The sequence below is a fragment of the Hyposmocoma kahamanoa genome, unplaced genomic scaffold (genome assembly GCF_003589595.1).
Source record: "Hyposmocoma kahamanoa isolate Upper Pololo Valley unplaced genomic scaffold, ASM358959v1 192, whole genome shotgun sequence".
NCBI classification, from domain to species: domain Eukaryota; kingdom Metazoa; phylum Arthropoda; class Insecta; order Lepidoptera; family Cosmopterigidae; genus Hyposmocoma; species Hyposmocoma kahamanoa.
The window spans coordinates 6,927,748-6,949,122 of NW_020653719.1; the positions used below are offsets into that span (position 1 = coordinate 6,927,748).

Here is a 21,375-nt window from a genome sequence, read left to right on the forward strand (position 1 = left end):
TCATATGTGTTGTTAAATGTAATGGAATAAAGCCAAATTTTTGTTTGATAGGAACTTACAACTTTGCAATATTGCATTTTATTTAAGACTTAAAAAATATATGTTTTTGTATGTATGAATTCAGAAATATGTTTGTTTAATTGAAGATTGTGCAAATCAAAAAAGGAAATCACACTAATGAGGTATTAAGTTTAAATTGCTTTACCTTTTTAGTGATAATTTTTCAATATTTCGTTAAATTCATGGCAAATGCATAATTATATTCATAAAATCTTTGAATTACAGTAATTTTATTTAATTATGCAATTTTTCATTTATATCCCTGCTATGAAGAAATGGCCTTATAAAATTGTTTTAGACATCACAACAAATGATTTATTTCTGTACAAAACTTATTTTATTTCAATACAATATCATATTTTTAAAATTAAACATTTTGTAAATAAATCTAGGTGCTAACTTCCAAAAGGCACTTTTTGTACTATTCACGTTTATATAGCATTACTATGTAAATCAGGTTTCGTCAATTAAATGCGACTTTTTTATAATATGAATTACACTAGTGCACGCTTACCAAAGCTATACAAAATTTATCAGCGTCAAAAAAGTATAATAAATCGCGTAGGATGATAAGGAAACATCAGGCGCGTCATTGAAATAATATTGTGCGATGACAGAATTATACACTTGCGCCTGCGCCGTTTTCCACCTACACTTAGTTATAATAGTAATAACAGTTGATCAGTTAGCACACTATGATTAAGTATGTAGTAAAATAGACATTGTACACATATGCTCGTATTCCAGAACGCTACTCAATGCTGAACTCAGGATTTGAGCAGACTTGAGTATGATTTCAAACACTGGAAATACGACTCTAATGGCAAGGCCTTGAGTATGATTTTCAGTGCTCACTGCAATACTCAAGTCCTGACTTGAGTATTGAGTAGAGTTCTGGAATACGACACTGAGAGTGGCATAATGTAAATGGAGATTAATGATACTTATATAATAATAAACTCAAAATTATTCTTTAGCGTCAGTCACACCTTCCGCACTAATAGCGAACATGGCTTCGGTCTCCGGCAAACACGGGCTATCATAAATTTTACAAACGCGGTTGTCCCCTCTGCCCTTGCGCAAGTAAAGTCGCGTCGTAGACGCGTGCGCAATGATGTGCCCGCCTATTGGTTTCTTAGTGTCGGCGTTGAATACACCCACGTTGTCTACGTTGGCGACCACTTGGTTTGTTATTACTACTGCTACGCCGAACTGAAAATAAATTGCTAAATTAACGAACACTTGTTTTCAGTACATTTATTAAGATGTAGGTAGGGCTGCACAGGCATTATCAAAAAGAAATTTAAAGTCGAGTGGCTTGTAAACCGGTTTTCATGGTGTCGCCATCTCAGGTTCCGGGTTCGATTGCCGGCGAGGTCAATGTAGAAACTAACTTTTCTATATTGTTTCAGATCTGGGTGTTTGTGGTTCTGTCATTGTTTCCGATTTCCATTACACAAATGCTTTAGTTACTTTGGGATTAGAGCAACGTATGTGATGTTGTCTAATATTAAAAACAATCTTATTTAAGAGCTTTAGTAGGTGGAGTAATCGCCAATAGTAACTAGTAATTTCTAAGATTTTAAGGCCTAATTTACATTGCCTCGGAATGGAACGGAAGCCAATTTTTTGTAAATAGCTGAACTTTTATTTGAATTGTGTACACACAAGATATGAGACGGTAACTGCGGAAATTACGAGATTACGCGGGAATTCTCCGAAAGATACGAGACTTGTTTTTTGCCTCGTATCTAGTCGTATGTTACACATATTGTTACAAAATTCAGCTTCCATTCCTTTCCACGGCAATGTAAATTGTACCTAAATTTATTCAGCAGCTAACGCAAGAAAGTGTATCTTCAATAATTGGTTCTCGAGCGTTTAATGATTTTGAAAACTCTTAGAACTGCAGTGGTAGCAAAAATTAACACATACAAATGATTTTCTTTGTGCAATGCAAAAAAAAAGCTTGACTAAATCCTTTACTTATTAACTGCCTCCGTGGCCGAACGGTTACCGTCGGCCGGCCGGCCTGGCAGGCAGAGGTCCCACATTCGATTCCCGGGCCGGGAGAAATATTTGTATGGCCTACATCTATTTCTCTCGTGAGTTTGGGTGTAATTTGAAGGTTTCCCTAGTGCTATGCTATATAATAATAACGCATACACTCAATGTGCGTTATTATTATTATTATCTTGGATTTTTTATACCTCATCAGCTAATCTGAGCAGCATTCTCATGAAGCGTCCAAGATGCACTTGTCGCGAGTTGAGCTCTCCTCGACCAGAGTAGTCAGTCCTATACAATGCTGTTGCACTGTCCACTATTATTAGGGAATATCTGCAAATGTCAAGAAATATGGAATATATCAATTTATGGACACTTTATTTTTGACATACTTTGCAATCTACTTTTTTATCATACTAAGTGACGGGACGAACAAGTCGTGCGCCTGGTGGTAAACGACACACCCGTCCACAGCAGTTGCAGTGCCACTCAGAGATTTAAATCTAAAAGATCTGAGAAGCACTGCCGCTGCGCCCGTCACCCTGCGATATAAGTTGACAAATCCCATGTGCCTATTTCACCAGCACCCATACCCTTCGAAGCCAGAATACAGTAATGCTTACATTACTGCTTGGCGGCAGAGATAGACAAGGTGGCAATACTTCCCCGAAAGAACTCTTTCACAAGGAGGCCTACTGCTACGAAAATATATAATAATTTGTATAACTTCATTTTGTTAAACTTACCACGAGATAAAGAAAGGAAAGGAAGGGAAGTCTTTATTCTTCTGCTCATTAGCTTACCTCGATTCAGCCATCATAGCACAAGCCTGCACCAACAGCTGCGTTTGATGGTCAGTATTATAAGCTCTAGCATATGCTACATTGTCCAGTACAGCCGCGCCTTCCATTCCATATCGTTGCGCCACCGCCAGCAACCTCTCGGGTCGGAATGTGCCTTCTGTGTCTATGTACATACATTTGCCTTCACCACCTGATTGTTCTATTGGTAGCTGTAAATAGACATGATTTTTATATGTGCTAGACCATAGGTTCCCAAAGTGGTCCCTTGAAGAGTCCCAGGGGAGTGGAACCAATTAGGGGCGTTGATGCTGTCCAGGGGGTGCTACCACATTTGAAAGAAAAAACCTGAATTATCTTTATAAACTACACTATATATAATATATTTCCCTTGTGATTTAAGTCAATATAAAAAATACGTGTTTTTAATTTTTTTTTTGTGGTGGTGGGCGTTGAATTTTTTTTATATTGCCTAAGAGGGCCTAAAAGTTTGGGAACCTATGTGCTAGACAATATTAAATAAATATAAAATTCTTAAGTTCTCACGATTACTACACACTTTGAATGAAACTATTTTTTCGGATCTAAGGGTCGTATTCTAGAACTCTACTCAATGCTCAAGTCAGGATTGTACTGGAAACACAAGCACTGGATATAGGACCCTAATGGCAGGGACTTGAGTATGATTTTGAACCATACTCAAATCCTGACTTGAGCATTGAGTAGAGTTCTACAATACGACCCTAAGTCGCGTTTAAACAAACCAACGTTTTGGGCTCTTTTGCAGGTTGCGTGGTCAACGCTGGTTGAGATGGTAAACTCAATCAATTATGTCTAATATTAATAATTATTCGGAATAAGGTGGTTTGCACTTCAGTTAGCCATAATGGGACTTGTAAAGAGCTCAAAACATTGGTTTGTTTGAAAAAAAAAAAAAAAAAAAAAAATTGCGTGTTTGTTTTTTTTTTCATTCAGATCTACAAAAATACTTTCATTTCCAATATTAAATATAAATAGTGACTATAGCTAGTGAGGATTTAAAAGCTCTAGATACAGTAGTAAGCAATTTTAAGTTTAATTAGCACCTTAGGATATCTTACACATCGCATTTTATCAAGTTCTCATGAAAGGATTTGCCAATCAGCGTAAAATATTCGCCGATGCACCAGGTCATTAGTATAAATAAGACATTTTTATGATACCAAATGACAGGACGAGCAAATCGTGGGCCTGGTGGTAAGCGACACGCTTGTCCATTATAGTTCCAGTGCCACTCAGAGCTTTAAATCACAAAGATCTGAGGGGCACTGCCACTGCGCCTGTCGCTCATAAGTAGCAGCGCGGCTTATATGTGTGCACCCCCGCCGCGCGCCTTGTACGGCGATGCACACATTCGCACAATAATGAAAAGCGTGTGAGACGGCCAACGCTATGCAAAGCGAGTGCATCGCCAAATTATGCAAATGTGTGCGTTTGTACACGACACGCAGCGGCTGTGCCCACATACAAACCGCACTGCTAGGTTTGTATGGAGTTACCACACTTGTGTTATGTTGTGTACATGTATGTGCTGATGAAAATGAGAGTAAGGAATATTTTTAGTTATTTTTTCATTGATGTGACTCGCTTTATCGACAGCCACTGGCGACGGTCGATCTTTCATTATATATTGTATTTGCAAGCCACGTAACTCTACAGTGGATTAAAGGACACAGCTGAGTTGGAACCTGCACCCACAACACCAGCCATTTACACCAAGTACCAAGTTGTATTTGTAAACCAATCCATGTAATGGAGACAGTGAATATACTAGCTCTATTGTAATACAGTCCACTTTTTATTTTATGTCCCATTAGGACCCTAACAGTTATTATACTTTGAATGTGGTCAGGGTCAGATTTAATGGTTAGGCACTCTTTGTTCCAAAACATCTTAAAAATGTTTTATTTAATGAGCACGCCCTGAGATTGTGCACCCAAAGGCCAGGGCGTGGTGGACCTAATGTTAAATCCAGCCCTGCATGTGGTGTTTGAAACAATAATGTATTAATTCAGCTGAGTACAGTTGATATAATGGATATAAAAAGGCATGTTTATTTCCCTATCGTAAAGTTTCAGTCATAGTTTATGGTACAACTTTTAAGAATAATTTACATTATCAGATACGTACATCAAAGAAACTAGTGTCAGACTATTACTATTTAGTCCCTACAGACGAATTAACAAAGCAAATCCTGTCCTCAGACACTGCTTCAGGCTTCTTAAGTATGTCGATATGAAGTGGTTACCCACAGAAAAATATATCCAGTTATATACAGTAATGTAATATATAGCAAGAAAAGTTTGTACAGCATACCTGGCAGGTAACAGCCAAAGTGTGACAAATTTGAGTCTTTCCAGTCCTGAATTCCCCAAAAATCTCTGTGATAGATCCAGTCTCAATGCCTCCTCCTAACAATCTGTCCAGCTCCTTTGATCCTGTTGTTAATTGAATAATTTCTGCTCTGTAATACATAGTAAAACACACAGTAATTATGGTTCTTGACACTATGCTTTTCTTATTAATTTCAGATTCACTGTGAACTAGGCCTATATTTTAATGTTGAACTGGACTCGACCCTACTGCAATGTAATATAACCAGTGGTCAGAATAGGGTATTCCAAATGAGTAGATAAATATCTAGATATAAATATATAAGTGACATGGAGTAGTTAAACCTGCCAAATATTAATTAGTTACTTTTTTGGAATTTGTTGTTTTATTTAAATGAAGTTTTTGCTTGTATCTCATAAAAAATATTTACTTTGGTGAAAAGTTAAATAATTATCTACAACTTTTTTTTACATGGTGGCACTAGAATAACTTTAAAACCCAACTTCTGCTTCCTAGGTGAGTAGATTTATCTTACTATGCAGTAAAACGATTAGTGGAAATCCAGAATTCGACAAGTAATTAATTATTGTTTGGTGGTTTTAACCAGTCCATGTCACTCCAAATATCTATGTACATGTATTATAGATATTGATCTACTCATTTGGAACAGCCCATTCCAACAATTTTGATTAAAAACATAATGATAATCACACCTCATGGAACCACAATGATGGAAGAATGGCATAAGTGAAATGAAACTATTTTTCCGGATTTAAATCGCGTATATTTGTTTTTTCAAACAAACCGACGTTTCGGGCCCTTTACAGGTCCCATGTTCACAGTTGACTGAGGTGGTACAGTCTTCAACCAGTTATGTCTAATATTAATGCAAACCACCCTATTTTTTCACTATAGTTACAATAGTTATTAATTAAATACCTTATTTTTAATTTTAGAAAGAAAACATTCCAACTTTAGTTTTATTTATTTATTTCTTGGGCCCGAAACGTCGGTTTGTTTGAAAAAACAAATATACGCGATTTAAATCCGGAAAAATAGTTTCATTTCCAATGTGTAACAATCGCGAAAACCTAAGAACTCGATAGGCATAAGTGAAGTTACGTCAAAAATGTTTATTGCTCCATTAGATTCAGAAATACAACCTACATCCTCTCCAATTCTGTAACTCTATCGACAATATCAAACACGCAAAAAAGGAGCACAGAGCCTTTGTACATGTATATTGTGGGATTAAGTGCGACAACACCGGTTCCTTTTTTTCCATCCAATAGTCTGATTGGACTACCGGAAGGCGCTCGTACCATATAATTGTATGAACACTCAATACTGAGAATGAATAAATATTATTACTGGTGGGAAATATGACCTTTGCTCTCCCCAAATTAATAATGTTGATTTTTGGGGATTTTGAATAATTTGCATTGGTAATGCTGCAAACCGGAGGGAAAAATTGGACGGGTATTTCGTCTTCTCGCAAAAGTAAAAATCGGATCGGATCGGTAATAAAATCGGTGCTATTTCCGACTCGGACGCCACGTCACGTCCGATCCGATCAGACGTGACGTGGCGGATTTATTATATTATAATTGTTACTAAACTCAACAAGTTGAATTAAGTTTAAACCTTAATATTTATGCTTGATGAGTGGCAAGTTGTGGTATTAAGATCTATCCATACAAATCCGGGACGTGGACGGGCCGTGCTCCGTCAGGGGCTCAAAAAAACAAAGTTGTTTATTTTGTAAGAACTAGTTCACACATGTCCATGTCCGGGCCGGCGCCGGGACGGGTCCGTACTTCATACAAACTAGCTTGCCCCGTTCACGTCCTGGGCACGGTCCTGGGGGTCTACTCTCGATCTCCGTCCGAAACAATTACTGCCAAATAAGTAATATTCGTCAAAATGAAAAGACAAGTATCAAGTATGAAGCTTCATTCACACCACGCGTCTTTTCATTTGGTCAAGTATTGCTTAATTGGCGGTAATTGTTTCGGACGGAGATCGAGAGTAGACCCCCTGATGTGTGTGGATAGTTTCAAAATACCTACTGCTCAACTTTGTTCCATAACAGCTGTATTCTTTTTTCACACTGGGGACCGGTCATAACAAGGAAGCGCCCGCGCTCAACACACAACGACTGATCATCATCATGCTATTTAAGAGCCTGGCTCTTGTCAGTGACCGATAATAGTAGTAATTTTACAATTCAAGACAAGTGATTCTAATCCTACTGGATAATTTGAAACATGTAAGCGGTTTGCTGATAATTGTATATAAATGTTGCCTATATAAGCAGCGCATGCGATGTTGAAAAAAAAATTGTTCATATACAAAAAAAAAAGTTTTTATCAGTGATCATCAATGTAACAAAAATATGACAAAATTCTAGAATGCGAGGGCATTTTTCCCACATAGCATAATCCAAACGAGTTGAGCTGAAATTCCCTGTATTTGGAAAATTCCCTATAAATTGGCAACAATGCCATTGGCATTGTTGCCAATTTATAGGGAATAGAGGTTAGTTCAGAAAAAGTCTAATGAAAGTATCGGACGTGTATTGAGTGAATCCGATACGACCATCAGACATGAAATTGGATGTGTATTACTGCACTAAAGCATAAGCTTTGTATCAGATTATATTATTGTGATAATGTTGTACCAAAGGTTTGACTTTAAAACAGTTCATGTAATAAATAATACATACTCCACAAATATACACTCACCTTTTCTGATGAAACTCTGTAGCAGTGGTAAAGCCCATAGGGACTAATTTGGAAGCTTCAAATAGTATTTTATCAGCTTTCGCTTCTGATATCCCTTTTATAGTAATAAGCCACTTTTTAGGAGCATATGCCACTGATTCTACCGTATGGTAGCCAGCTTCTTCCAATTTCTTTATGTCACCTGATGTAATTCCATTGCCCTAAACAGAACGTAGACAAGTTTAGACATGATTATATTCAGAAACTACGGTGGAGCTTCAGCAAATGTGTTGTAGGTAAATAATAATAAGCAATGACAAAACCTCTAATTTGGTGATAAGCTGAGGCCCACACTCGTCTTCGTCCTCTGCTAAACCTGCAGAGACAGTTGAGGCAGAAGCGGTGGCAGTGGCGGTCATGTTTACTCTTACAGTTCAAACTTGGTCACCTACACATCGAGATTAAGTGTTATTCAACAAACTACACAAAACAAACTAGAGTTATTGCACAAGACTATCGTTTCGTTGGTAAAGGAAAGAAATGACGGTATAAAATAAGCAAAGCAGAAAATAATACTGAAGAACAGTAAAAAAAAATGCGTTTTCGTGAGAAGAAAAAGAAATTGACGTTATTGACGTCAAACTTCCCTCCAATTGTAAAAAGAAAAATAAATCAAGTTTCAATAACTATGGTTAGAATTGTTGTTTAGTTGGCGATGAAAACAGACCGTCATTCATTCTTTTGCTAGGTTAGGTTAGGTGACAGTTTTTCGAAACCATTCATTCTTTTGTTCGCGCGAGGCGGCAAATTTTTTATTGCAGTGCACTGATTGTCCACTATTTTTATTTTATGAATATTTAAAACATTTCAATACGCCACGATAACAAATAATAGTTCGAAATGGGTGACAATGAAGAAGTAACATTGCAAATAGAAGATAAAGAGTTTAAAGTAAAGAAGAGTCTACTTTGCGAGCACAGTGATTATTTTCGAGCTATGTTTAGTGGGAATTACATAGAAAATGATCAAAATCAGATTGTTATAGATGTAAGTACCTATGCTGTATTCTGTTTCAAAGGACTTACTTGACATACTACTCAAAACATTGTAAAGTAAGTTACTGCGTAAAATATGCTACTTTTCAGATACCGTCTATTTCTATACTTTCACTTTTATCGTTAAAACAGTATAAACTATTTGTTGTGTGAGTGAGGTCTTTCAAATTCCAGGTCGTTGACTCATCTTCGATGCAAATAATCGTACAATACATGGAAATTGGTCTCATAGACCTCTATGATTATAGCCTGACCAAAATATCAGAAATAGCTATGGCTGCAAACTTCCTACAGATCACTGAACTCATAAAACAAATAGAATATACTCTGCAATTAAGATTATCCAGAAAAAACTGGTTGAAAATAATGTCCATAGCAGAAGCCTCGGCTTATACTAAACTAGAACAATATTCGGCTGCATTTGGTCTCCTGTCTTTTAAAGAAATGAAAACAGATTACATAAAATCTTTTGAAAAGCTATACTGGTATCTTTCACATCCTTTTATAGATGCTTGGAGTGAGTTAGAAGTCTTTAAATTTGGTCTTAAATGGGTGATCGCTGAAGAAACTGGTGGAGATGCTATTATGTTAATTTTATGTTGTTTAGATATACGGAGACTAACAACATGGGACCTAGTTGAAATCAAAAGGCTTATGGAGCCTTACGACCTAAGCCTTGCTGCTAAAGTTATAGATTGTTTGCATGAAGTTTCAATAACAAACTGTGGGCTGTCAGTTACAAATATAACAGAGAACAAAGAAAAACTTTGTGAAATGTTTACAGACAGAGTTTACACAGAGGTTTTTAACCTAGTTAAGGAGAGCAAAAGCCGTAATTTGAAATATGCAGCAGCAGTTTCATTTTGGACAAAGAAAGAACATAAAGATGAAAAAAAGAGACCACCTCTCGTTTCGACATCACTTGGTTCATACCATTATATGTATAAGTTTTCAGAACAATCAGGTTTTGAGAGTTGGCTGCAGATTGCTGAGAAAAATTTGTGGGGCTGGGGATTTACTCAATGGGGTCCTATGAGAATAATCGTTGCATGTGGTGAACATGGCCGTGGAACAGGATTGTTTATGAGAGATGTTAAAGTCTATGATGTTTTGAAAAAAGAATGGATAAGCCACGGAGTCCAACTGCCTTCCGGACGACATGCAGGTCTTACTGTTCTAGGAGACTCATTGTTTATAGTTGGAGGTGTAGGTGCGTTTAGGTCAGTTAGCTATTAGATTAGAATGCCTTGTTTGAGGTTTTTAATCTAACTATGGAATATATACGGAAATTGATGTTGTGGATTGCAATTTTTTGTTGCCATTAAAATTAGTTCTGCTTTATGTTCTCCTGTAGTTGCACAGCAATCAGAAATATCACAGAGAAAATAAAATTAATAAAGTGCTTTGTAGTTTCTTTTTGGTTGCTGTTAATTTATGAGAAAAATATTAGTGTCATGCAGTCAGCCTAGTTCCAGAAAGTTAGTGTGCACATTAGGTCTCTATAGTAGCCATAGATGCTTCTATAATTTTTACCATCTACTGAATTATTTATTTTACTGTAATTATGTATCTTATTGAACATGACTAATTTCAACATTAATTGCAGGGTAGTACTTGACAAGGTGATAATATATGACCTAAAAGCCCGCACGTTCAGAGAGGTGGCAAAATTTCATGATGCCATTCAGAATCCAGGCCTATGTACTCATGAAGGCAAAGTATATGCTTCAGGAATTGAAGCTATATATAGATATGATGAAACTGAGGAACAAAATCGTTGGCTAGCAATTGTTAGGACAAATATAAGAATGAGCTGTATGACGTCATTCAAAGGATTCATTTATTGCACTCAAAGTTATTTTAGCAACCTGTACAGGTTTCGGCCAAATGTTGATAGAGAGTTGGAAATTGTTGCTAATTTTACTCATCCACCAGCTGCTATTTGTAATTTGGGTAAGGGCTTCATATAATTATAATGTAGTCTTAATTATATATAAACAAAAATATACCGATATCGAGTTCCTAAAAATGAATCTATTTTTTCAGTATGTTCCACAAATATCCTCACTAATATATTACTTACTATGCAGTGGGTATCTGTGGAATCCCCACAATATATAATTTTATATGTGTTAAATTTGTCAGTATGAGATTCAGTGTTTGCTGTAAACACCTATATTGACCTGCAGCATACACATTTAAGAATAATCAATATTTTAAAGGTAGTTCAAAAGTCCATTTTCAATAAAAAAAAAAAACAATTAATCTGGGACTGGGCATTGGTGCTGACAATATGTGTTTAATGCAAACCCTGAAATGAAAAAATGTAGGTGACATCCTACAAATGTCACATACCTAATACATAAAGTAATATGTTATTATAACTTGATGCTGCGAAGCTACCAGTTTATTATTGTTAATTTATTATACATTTTTTTAAAGGAGACCGGCTATTATTCTTCACAAGAACAGTATGTGGCCAAATTGACGCACTTGCAGTAGAGGAATACAAAGGCATATCCGATGGTGAGAAACCCAAATTGATTTGGTCAAATGATGACACTGACCTATTGATTAATGACGTGGCTGGGTGCTGTGGCTTGGTTATGGATACTCCTCCACTCTGCCACGATGTACCGCCAAGTCATGGCCGCTATTTGAAACTATGTGCTAATATGAGGTAATTTGGCTCGTTTTGCACACATAGCCAAATTCCTGACCTTATACAGTGTTCATAAATCACATTCTTTTCAAGAGGCAAAGAGGCTAGTGCAATGTGTATTTTGTCTTCTCCAAACCCTTTAAACAACTTTTTTACCCGGTAGTGATCATTACAGCTCTTAATGCACTAAAAAACAAAATACACAATCGTCAGGAGACTATTCTTGAACTTAAAAATTCCGTGTTGGCCAAAACATGGTAATGTTATTTGCTCATTCATACCTTTATGTATTTTGAAAGATAATATAATTCACAATTTAACAAGGAATTAAAATAATTTTAGAATCCTGATGTCAAGTTCGAAACTTGGATCATCTGTGTACTGATATGTTGTTCATTATGTAAGTACTTAGCATTTATCATTAATAAATCACGAAATTTCCTAGTCCGCCAAAAAAAATTAAGTTTTGTTTACTGATTGTCTTAAGTATATTAAACATCTAGTAAAATAAGAATTTTGTGTAAGACAACTTAGTAATGGACCGTATACATTGTCACTTGTTGAGAGATGTACAAGACGAACATTGATGTTAAAAATCATTACTATATACATAGTATTACATTATTAGAATTAAAAATTAAATAATAAACTTTTTAAACTGTCTTAATATACTTGTGTCATGTATGTATGTATACATATGTCGCGCTGTCAACCCAAAGAAATCGCTGATCATCTAGAGGTTTTCTAATCTTAATAAAATTATAGAAAAGTAAAATAAATGTTCATATAGTGTTGTACCTGTTTCAAAAGACTTATTATCGAAGCTTATCATGAAAATATTCTAAATGAATAGCGACTAGTTGACTACTTTTTATAGTCGTGTTTTAATTAGAGATAGAAAACTAATAGCTATCAAATAAAAAATAATGTTGCTATTTTTACCGTATAGTGATGTATTTGATTCAGTTCTCAATGAACTCACTGAAACGGAATCAGTCAAAAAGAAATGTTAAACATATGGCGGCCACTAGGCTTGGGTCGGTGTCAGTTTCGAAGAATGCAGTCAATTAATATTGATCAAAGAAGCCAACGCAAGTATTTATTTTTGGAACACCTCTTCGACGAACTGCTGTTATGGAGGTCATACCTGAGATGAAAAAGAACAATCATGGACTAACGACAGTCTAAAGTATAATATTATTAGAGCGGATAAAATCACGAAAAATGTTAATAAATGGAGGAAACACATAAAGAAGAAGGGATTTAAGGTTAATAGGGCGGCGAAGACAGGAAGGAAGGAGGTCATACAAGAAGGAAGTCAACTTTGGACATTCAAAGAAAATGTGATCAAGGGAACCCTCATCCAAACCACATTCACACAAAGAGCTGTCTCTCACTCGAATTATGTTCTTTTCACAGGAGAACAGAAGAATCTCAGTCGCCAAAAAAAAAAAAATCATTTACCTAGTCTCTACACATTCCTGTTACTTTTTTCTTATCAAATCTTTTTTTCTAATATAAATTCTTAAAAAAATATAATTTACCTTGATGATCTACTGAGTGAGCAATTGAAGTCTATCATTTAAGACTATCTACATAAAATTTACTGTCCCATGTTTTTACATACATTATGTACACTTCACACCCTTTTCCTATCAGGGTAAGTAGAGAAATAAACTGTGTTACTACATTATTAATAGGCCACACCAATTACCTGGTCAAGGGAATTCCCTGCACTATGAGTTCCAAAGCGACGGAATTCACTCCGGGACACTGCCCAAAATACTCAAGACCAGAACAAATTTAATAAGTTCATTTCTCGAATTGGTCCTACCATGAATCGAAACAGGGTCCTCCTCATCCAGCGCCCACAGTACAAACCGTTGGGACATCGCGGTCGTCATACTATCTCTAAGTAAAAATACGACTAGATTTTATAATTCTGTACTTTTAAAAAATGTTATTTGCTCATGTCTCCAAAATGCTACAGATTTTACAAGTAGCAAATTAATTATACATTTTATTGGTGTCATATAGAGAATAATACAATAGATGTTCTGTGTCTAATATCCATGAAACTATATCCGTGTTAGATGATAGAATGTTAATAGCATAGAAATACCGCTTTTTTCCCCTGTAGCTTTTTATCAATAATGATTGAAGTAAAGCGCAGGCTGCACCGTGAACGAGGCAAGCTAACGTAGCTATGCCAGCTAGGCTAAGAAAATTTTATAGTAACAATGGATAAGTGCAGGGGTGAAGGGCAGCAAAAGGGCTACATGTTTTACATAGTTAGCGGGATCGTTGGGTTAGTTTTGTTAGCTCGGTTAACTAAGATCGCGGTGTGAACCGAAATATGAAAAGATGCCCGGCGACGTGAGGTAAGCTAAATTAGCTTCGTTCGCGTAGTGACCTGCGCAAAACTAAAAATATTTCTTGATGATTTTAAAATAAGTTTGCGAAAGATGTCATTTCCTGGAGGCTCACAGTATTTTTCATAACTGTACAAGGACAAGAGATTTTAATATTTCAGTCGATGTCATAATCCCATTCATTGGACAGCTCTAAACTTAATTTTTACTGGCGTCAGCATTGTCTAAAATTTTTACTGGCGTCAGCATTGTCTAAAATTAGTACTTCCGTCATTTGTACCTTTGTACCGATATAATGAGATGCGTCGTGGATGCACCTATACTAAATTAATTTTAAATTTAATATCTCTCGAAAACAAGATTTAATTTTCAAATTGTAACTTTAAAAAATGTGAAATAAAAGATTTTACGTGTTATTCATTTACATTTATTATTTTGACATTCATTTACAAACGTTACTAATTTATTAAGGTGTACATACAATTTGTACAATTCTACATAAAAATAAGGCGAATTATTGTTAATACTCATACAATTAGAAGAAAATTACACTTAAAAACCGACGGCATCATATGCGATCTCGTTGAGACTAGTAGTCAACCATAAAATATATTTAAATCTGAATTTAACATTAATTCCAATTAGAAATGTACGAAAAGTAAAACAAGGGTTAAACTCCATTGTGGAGTATGCTTCAGTACCTCGCCGGCTGAAATAAAATTTTCCTGTACTAAACAATGAGGCGAAACCAGTAACTGAATTTGAAATCATTATACACTGGTCGAAATAAACATTTATTTACAATTGTATAAATCAAAAATATTTAAAAAATCCCAAAACACGACTCCCTGAAAACTTTTATAATCGCAAGCACCAAACCAAAAGTCATTTATTTGTGTTATTGAATGGCACTTAGTGAAATAGTTTATAATTCTAAAAATATCTAATAAATACTAAAAAGACAATGATGTATATTCAAAATTAAAATAAAACTATAAACTTAAAATATTTATTAGAAAGCTCATAATTTTTAAGCACATTTATAAGAGTGATGTAACAAGAAACAAACAAACTTGTTTGTTTGTTTCTTGAAAAAATTCTGCATAGAAAAATTATATTTGGCATTTACAAAATTGCTACACTTTAATTGGAAGCACTATATTTAAATATATAATTGATTCAAAGTCATATTTTCAAAATAGTAATGCATACTCTTGGTACAATAATACATGGCCCTTTGAATATTTTTTCTTAACACTGTGTAGGAAATATGCACTTTGCATTATGCATACGCTAAACTTTGCCTTGGCAAATAAGTAAAAATAAGGACAAATAACTTCAGATTATAATAACCATCTCCCTCACCGTTTATTTCAACCGATTTCAATGTTGAAGGTGACAATTATGTCAGTGCATTTCTAAAACTAAACAATGTTGACAGAATATAATGAATCAGTTTATACTTCAGTTCATACTTGAAGGTTGGCCCCAATTCCGACGATGATTCTTTGTCAGAATATTACAATATAAAATTGAATGTCAAGTGTAATATGATCCGTCACTAATTTAGAAAATAGACCGAAATTCACTTCAAAATAATAATAATAATAATATATAAGTTCTACAATCAGAACTAATAATTTAAACTAGTTGATGCAGACATTTTATTTTCTAGACACCAACTTCGGTTGTAAATGTACCACAACCGACATTTTGGACACTGCCTAACAATGCACGTAAAAGAATTAGCGAGAGACAATTTGAATAAACTGGGCCAATTAAACATTATATTGCAAAAAGAAATGTATGAGATGACTCATCATTTGTGTAGAAATAATTTCTACAGTGAATCAAGCTCTTAGTACTAACGACGTTGTCTTATTAGATTGTTGGTTCTGAAGCGTGGCAATGATAAACCTGTTCAATTTAGATTTAGTTTAAACAAACCCTAAACAGAATCGTCACCCATAATCATTCCATACAACAATTAATACAATAACAACGTTCCTTAAACCTTGTTAGAACAAATTTATGTTTATTTCATATTATAACTATACACTATGTCCAATAAAGGCACTGATTAAAATTCATACATTTTATAGATACACTTAACTTTTTAAACTTGAAAAAGTAAATTGTTTCTAATTTTTAACTCTGATCAATTGAGATTTTCCGTTCTCTATCAGGCGCCATCTAACTAGCGTCGAAAAATCCACTAATGATGTTTAAAACATATTTTTAATGCAATCACTATAGATATTCCATTATAAGTGACGAAGTTGCTTCACATTCCTTCTGACATTGGATATTAAAATTACAAATCGTTTTTAACGCATAGAAATTGGCGTTATAGAAGTTCTTTTGCTTTTACTATGCTTTTTCGGGTTCTCTAGTTAAGTTTTAATGCGCGTATATCCACTGGTCAGAGTTAAAACAAGCACCTATAAACACGCCAACTTAATTTACCATCTACGTCCACCCCCCGGTAAGTTTATGGAAAAGTTCCTCGTCCAACGTTTGATTAGCGTCCTTGGATCTCATAGAGAGGAAAATGTAGCCTCCGATGAACTCGTGAACGACTTTGCAGTCGGCTGATTGAACTGAGAAGATAATGTTACCTTCTTCGAATTGTACCATCATGTGTTTTATCTCCCAGTTGACGTTCCATGCCTGAAATGAAGAAATTAGTGCTATAAACTGTCAATGAAAATGGGGTAGTCACCACGGAACAAAAATGGGGTAGTCACCACGGAACAAAAATGGAGTAGTCACCAGGCAACAAAAATGGAGTAGTCGCTACCCAACAAAAATGGGGTACTCGCCACTCAACAAAAATGGGGTAGTCGCCAGCCACCCCACACATTTTGGAAGTATTTTTTTAAACAGCTGTGTATTAGTGAACAAGACACGGCAAAATGTGCTTAGGCTGAGATTTATAAAACGAACTTTGACTTTGACTAAACAAAAATGGCGAGCTAAGCAAGTTTTTTTATTTACAAAACGAAGTTTCCCTAAATTTAAGCAAGAATTAATTAGAATTTAATTTAAAAGTTGTTTGAAAAAACAAATATACGCGATTTAAATTCGGAAAAATAATTTCATTTTCTATGTGTAACAATCGCAAAAACCTAAGAACTCGATAGAATTTAATTTCTTACTTCCAATACTTCTCGCTAACGGTGAACGGAAACACCAATGATGAAATCGAATAAGATTCATTACTGTTGCCAGTGTGGCAGACAATGTCCTTAATCTCTCCTTAGAGAACGGATAGAAAGCGAGTTTTTGAAACTATAACAATCAACTTTATATGAATTGTGTAACGTTCAAACTAGATACGAGCCAAAAAATAATTCATTATGCTATGTTCAATTTCTTTTCAAAAAGTCGCTTTCGTTTCGCGGCATTGTAACTTGAACCTAAGAGGCTTGATGACGATGAGAATGAAAAATAGTTTTACTAACCTTCATAGTGCTAAATCGCCAGGTCTTAATATGGTCGCCAGTGTTAGGGTCCAATCGCATGATGCGGTTATTTGCGATACTGATCAACTCATCTTTGCGGTGCCCCATAAAACGCACCACGAACAGCGTCTGGCCGTAGTCAGGCAGGTTCTGCCAGGTTTTGATGTATTGAAGTTTTGCTTCCAGTAGTGGCAGATCTTTGACATTCGCGTGACTTTCTAGTACGCGTTGGGTGAACTGAAAGAAAAAAATGATTTCTTACGCAACCTTACGGTGTAGAAGAATAAAACCATGGGCCAGCAATTCAAGAGGACTGCTAATGGCGGTACAAGGCAGCGTATATGATACCTATTTGTATAGCAGATGTCGCTAGGATCAAATTCAAAGACCGAGAAGTTGATTTCCTCAACTTTTTTAAATTGTTGCTGGTGCTCTAGAGTGAATTCCGTTGTTCTGGTACTCATAGTTTGACCGAACGGTTACCATGCCGGTAATTACCATTATTTCTCTCGTGAGTTTGGGTGTAATTTGTGGTTGTCTATGTGTGTAACTATGGCATCCGCGACACAGGGTTTCCCTAGTACGGGGCTATGTTGAGTGTGTGCGTTATTATGTTATTATAGTACAGGGAATTTGTTTGTTTCTGGCACTTTATTATTATATTATCAGTTCAAGAAAATGTTATTAAAAATGGCTACCTTGCCCTTAAGTTTCTTAAGGAATCTCGGAGCTAAATAGTTCTCCGGGTTCAAGCGATCGAGATGCGGCACGTGCTGTTGGCTGAGCGCAGCACCGGGCTGCGGCCTTTGTAAGGCGAGCAATGTTTTGACCGCGGCAGCTTCGGTGGTGAAGGCCGCATCGGCGAGGGAACGCCCGCGGGAACCTAGGCGGCAGGCTGCTACCCATTCGGCGTATTGCTCTTCCTTCAATGAAAAAAATATCATAATTAACTTATTAGCACTTACAGGACCAACACTTTTCTGCAGCAATCCAAGAATTGTACGTAATAATAAGTAATAAGTAACCTCGAGCGAGTGATGGAGCCCTGGTTACGTGTACAAGCAGTTAAGTATGGTCAAAAATATTTTTTTCACTTCTCATATGCTCTTAAAGTTCGTATTTATAGGTGTAGGCTGCATAAAATAGGATTTTTCTAGTGCATTAAAAAGTATTGTGCTCTAGTGCATAAAATAAAAAAACCATCACATTAAACATGTCTAATTGTTGTAATTTTACATTCAATTTTAATTAAATAATTGTTTATTTGTAATATTGCTGTTTAATTTCCTCGCAATCGAAGTGAAAAGCAGAGTGTCTCGTTCATAAAACCCATTTTACCCTCGACTTAAGTATCCAGACTCGTCTGGGGTGAGATAACGCGTTTTATGCACTTGGTGTACAATTTACTATTTCACCTTGGTAGCTCGAAATGGCTTTCTTTCTCATTAGAAATGAGCGCGCAAAAGCGTCTTTTCAACACAATGACACGTTCAACTACGCAATTTGTCGTACATTATTTAAGTAATATAAAACTAGAACTATTATATATTTTATTCTTATTATTGTTGACATTAATTTGACAACGATAACTAATTTTGTTTAACTGATTTGTTATAGTTCAACTGGAAAAACGGTTTCATGTACCGTTTTCCTAGCTGTAGTGAGGTGAAAAGTTGTGTGTTTTGCTCGGCATTGCGTCTCGTGCCTTGAAACCCTCGATACGCTCAGAATTCTATTTTTGAATTTGAATCTTGGATGCCTTCGCTTGCTCAGGTCAAACAACAACTTTGCAGCTTTGCATAACAGATAACTATTTTTTTAATTGAGGTATTGTGCTTTGTAGGCTGCAAATGTTTCTTAGTGTAATTATTTTTGAGCAAATGCACTTACATTCTCACACTTGAGCCACATCTCATGCATGGCGTCGTCAGCTGGCACCTCCAGCTTGATGCTGTATCGGCCAGAAGCTGGATGCGCGTCAGGAGTCACCTGCAGTCATCATTCGGTTTATGAATTACAAAATTTTACAAATACACAAAGTTTTCTATGTTTCAAAAAAATACAGGAACTGAAATAATTATCAATTCATATAATGTGAGACGGTTAAGCACGAGTCTTGTTTGGAAGTAAGCTGTACAAAAACGGGTGGAGAATAAAAATAATTAAAAAAAAGAGATGTTATCACTTCCCATTGTTATTATATGGTGATGGAATTTACCTCAGCACCCCTCAGTTCAACCGAGTATGAAGGCATTTCGCCTCTCGTAGCAGCATCGCGCGAAGAGTGAAAACGCAAAGTACCATCCCTGCATGACACCCAGCCACGCTTGTATGCCTTCAGGGTGAAACGCTTTGGCCTAAAAAGTGTCCACAATTATATTAACATCAAAGCTACAAAAAAAATACAAAGTTACGTGCGCAGTTCATCCTTTATTGTTCTTTTTGTAATGTGCAAGGGCACTTATTGTTGACATTTCTGTAAAAACGTATTTATGAACTTGAAACAATGACCAATTAATGATGAACCCGCTCCACGCAACTACTTCTACTAGGGGAAAGATCTTAGTATTTTTGGCATTTAGATATAACACAGGACTTTAAAGGGATATGGTTGTGTGCATTGAGTAATAAAGAATGCAGGTATATTTATAAAGACTAAATTTGATTTCATAACATTGGTGTTCGTTTATATTGTGGGTGAATTATTAGGCATATTTATAAATAGGTGTATAGGTAAAGTTAATATACGATAAATTAATTTATGTTAATAAATGGTAATATGTTAGTAATACTGAATACTGTACAGAGCGCGTGCTTGCATTTAGTTCACTACTGGCATTATAAGTTATACCATTCGATTTTGGCTGATTTGACAGATTCGGAATAATTATTAAACAATAAGTATGTAAAGTCAAGATTGCATCAACTTAAAGCTTTTGCTCGATATCGCCCATATTGCAACGGAAATCTCGCCCATTGTGAATCGGAAGAGTTACCCGTAGAAAGAACAAGGTGGGCCACTTTTACGTTCAATATGCAGTTCAAACTACGTGCTCTTGCCTGTGCATACCTACCTATTTAATAATTAAAAACAACATAAATAACCTGACAAGTCTATTTACGTATTATTTACCTGCAAGTAAATAATACTGCATCATAATTTTTTTTATAATGTACTATTACCCACTCAAAGAAACATAAGAATTTTATTTTGTAGGAGATCCTTTATAGAGCAGATGCTACGTACCTTTCTGTTAAATTACACAGCCAATATACAGGTTTTATTATGGTGAGTAAAGCTATAACAAAATAATTTTGATTTGCCTAATTTAGCCTTTAAAATTTTTAGGCTGATTTAGGCATTGATGTGGAGATTCTGGAGACCAATTTTTAATTATAACTATATACTCTTTGTGTGAATGGGAGGCAGGGATATTTGTATCTTGTGTCCGCAAATGAAAAGTTAAAGCGGGTGTGAAAATACGTCGTCTACTATATTACTACTACTATATAACTTACAATTTTGACAATAATAAATTATCTGAAAATTCATCATAATTTCGAATGTAAATATTTCGTTTAAATTGTACGATACATCTATAGTCTTGTAATAAACAATGCAAATCACATGATGTTTTTGTTTATCGGGAGAAATGTCGTTTACCTCTAACTGAAATAGAACTATTCAAAAATTGGTCCTCAGAACCTATCAAGTGTAAGTAATCGTGAATGGGAAAGAGTCGCTTCAAATGTGATTGTACGAACATTTAGTGCATGGCGGTTACGAGATGAATCGAATGGTCATCTGACGACTTTCTGGTGGCTACGTGAAATCAGACGAATAATATTTGTAAAATTC

General features: G+C 35.5%; 3 protein-coding genes across 3 annotated transcripts in view; 1 reads left to right on the forward strand and 2 right to left on the reverse strand.

The window, feature by feature from the left end:
• Positions 1 to 449: 449 nt before the first annotated feature.
• Positions 450 to 8,450, reverse strand: LOC113226538 (DNA repair protein RAD51 homolog A). The gene is made up of 6 exons (XM_026459192.1): positions 8,287 to 8,450; positions 7,985 to 8,184; positions 5,223 to 5,370; positions 2,871 to 3,079; positions 2,271 to 2,400; positions 450 to 1,272 (listed from the first exon to the last, which is right to left on the reverse strand). The coding sequence occupies exons 1-6, from the start codon at positions 8,380 to 8,382 to the stop codon at positions 1,027 to 1,029; spliced, it is 1,029 nt and encodes a 342-aa protein (XP_026314977.1). The 5' UTR covers positions 8,383 to 8,450; the 3' UTR covers positions 450 to 1,026.
• Positions 8,451 to 8,800: 350 nt separating this feature from the next.
• LOC113226617 (kelch-like protein 40) lies at positions 8,801 to 12,353 on the forward strand. Its single transcript, XM_026459318.1, has 4 exons — positions 8,801 to 9,010; positions 9,193 to 10,238; positions 10,625 to 10,971; positions 11,461 to 12,353. Exons 1-4 carry the CDS (start codon positions 8,864 to 8,866, stop codon positions 11,700 to 11,702), a joined length of 1,782 nt encoding a protein of 593 aa, XP_026315103.1. The 5' UTR covers positions 8,801 to 8,863; the 3' UTR covers positions 11,703 to 12,353.
• A 2,138-nt stretch (positions 12,354 to 14,491) lies between these two features.
• LOC113226437 (unc-112-related protein-like) overlaps positions 14,492 to 21,375 on the reverse strand; it is a 66,808-nt gene continuing 59,924 nt past the window's right edge. Inside the window, exons 7-11 of the mRNA XM_026459052.1 lie at positions 19,735 to 19,873; positions 19,407 to 19,505; positions 18,215 to 18,439; positions 17,517 to 17,753; positions 14,492 to 16,722 (exon numbers count right to left, since the gene is read on the reverse strand). Coding sequence (XP_026314837.1) covers positions 16,522 to 16,722; positions 17,517 to 17,753; positions 18,215 to 18,439; positions 19,407 to 19,505; positions 19,735 to 19,873 — 901 coding nt within the window. The 3' untranslated portion in view covers positions 14,492 to 16,521. The remainder of the gene's footprint in view (positions 16,723 to 17,516; positions 17,754 to 18,214; positions 18,440 to 19,406; positions 19,506 to 19,734; positions 19,874 to 21,375) is intronic.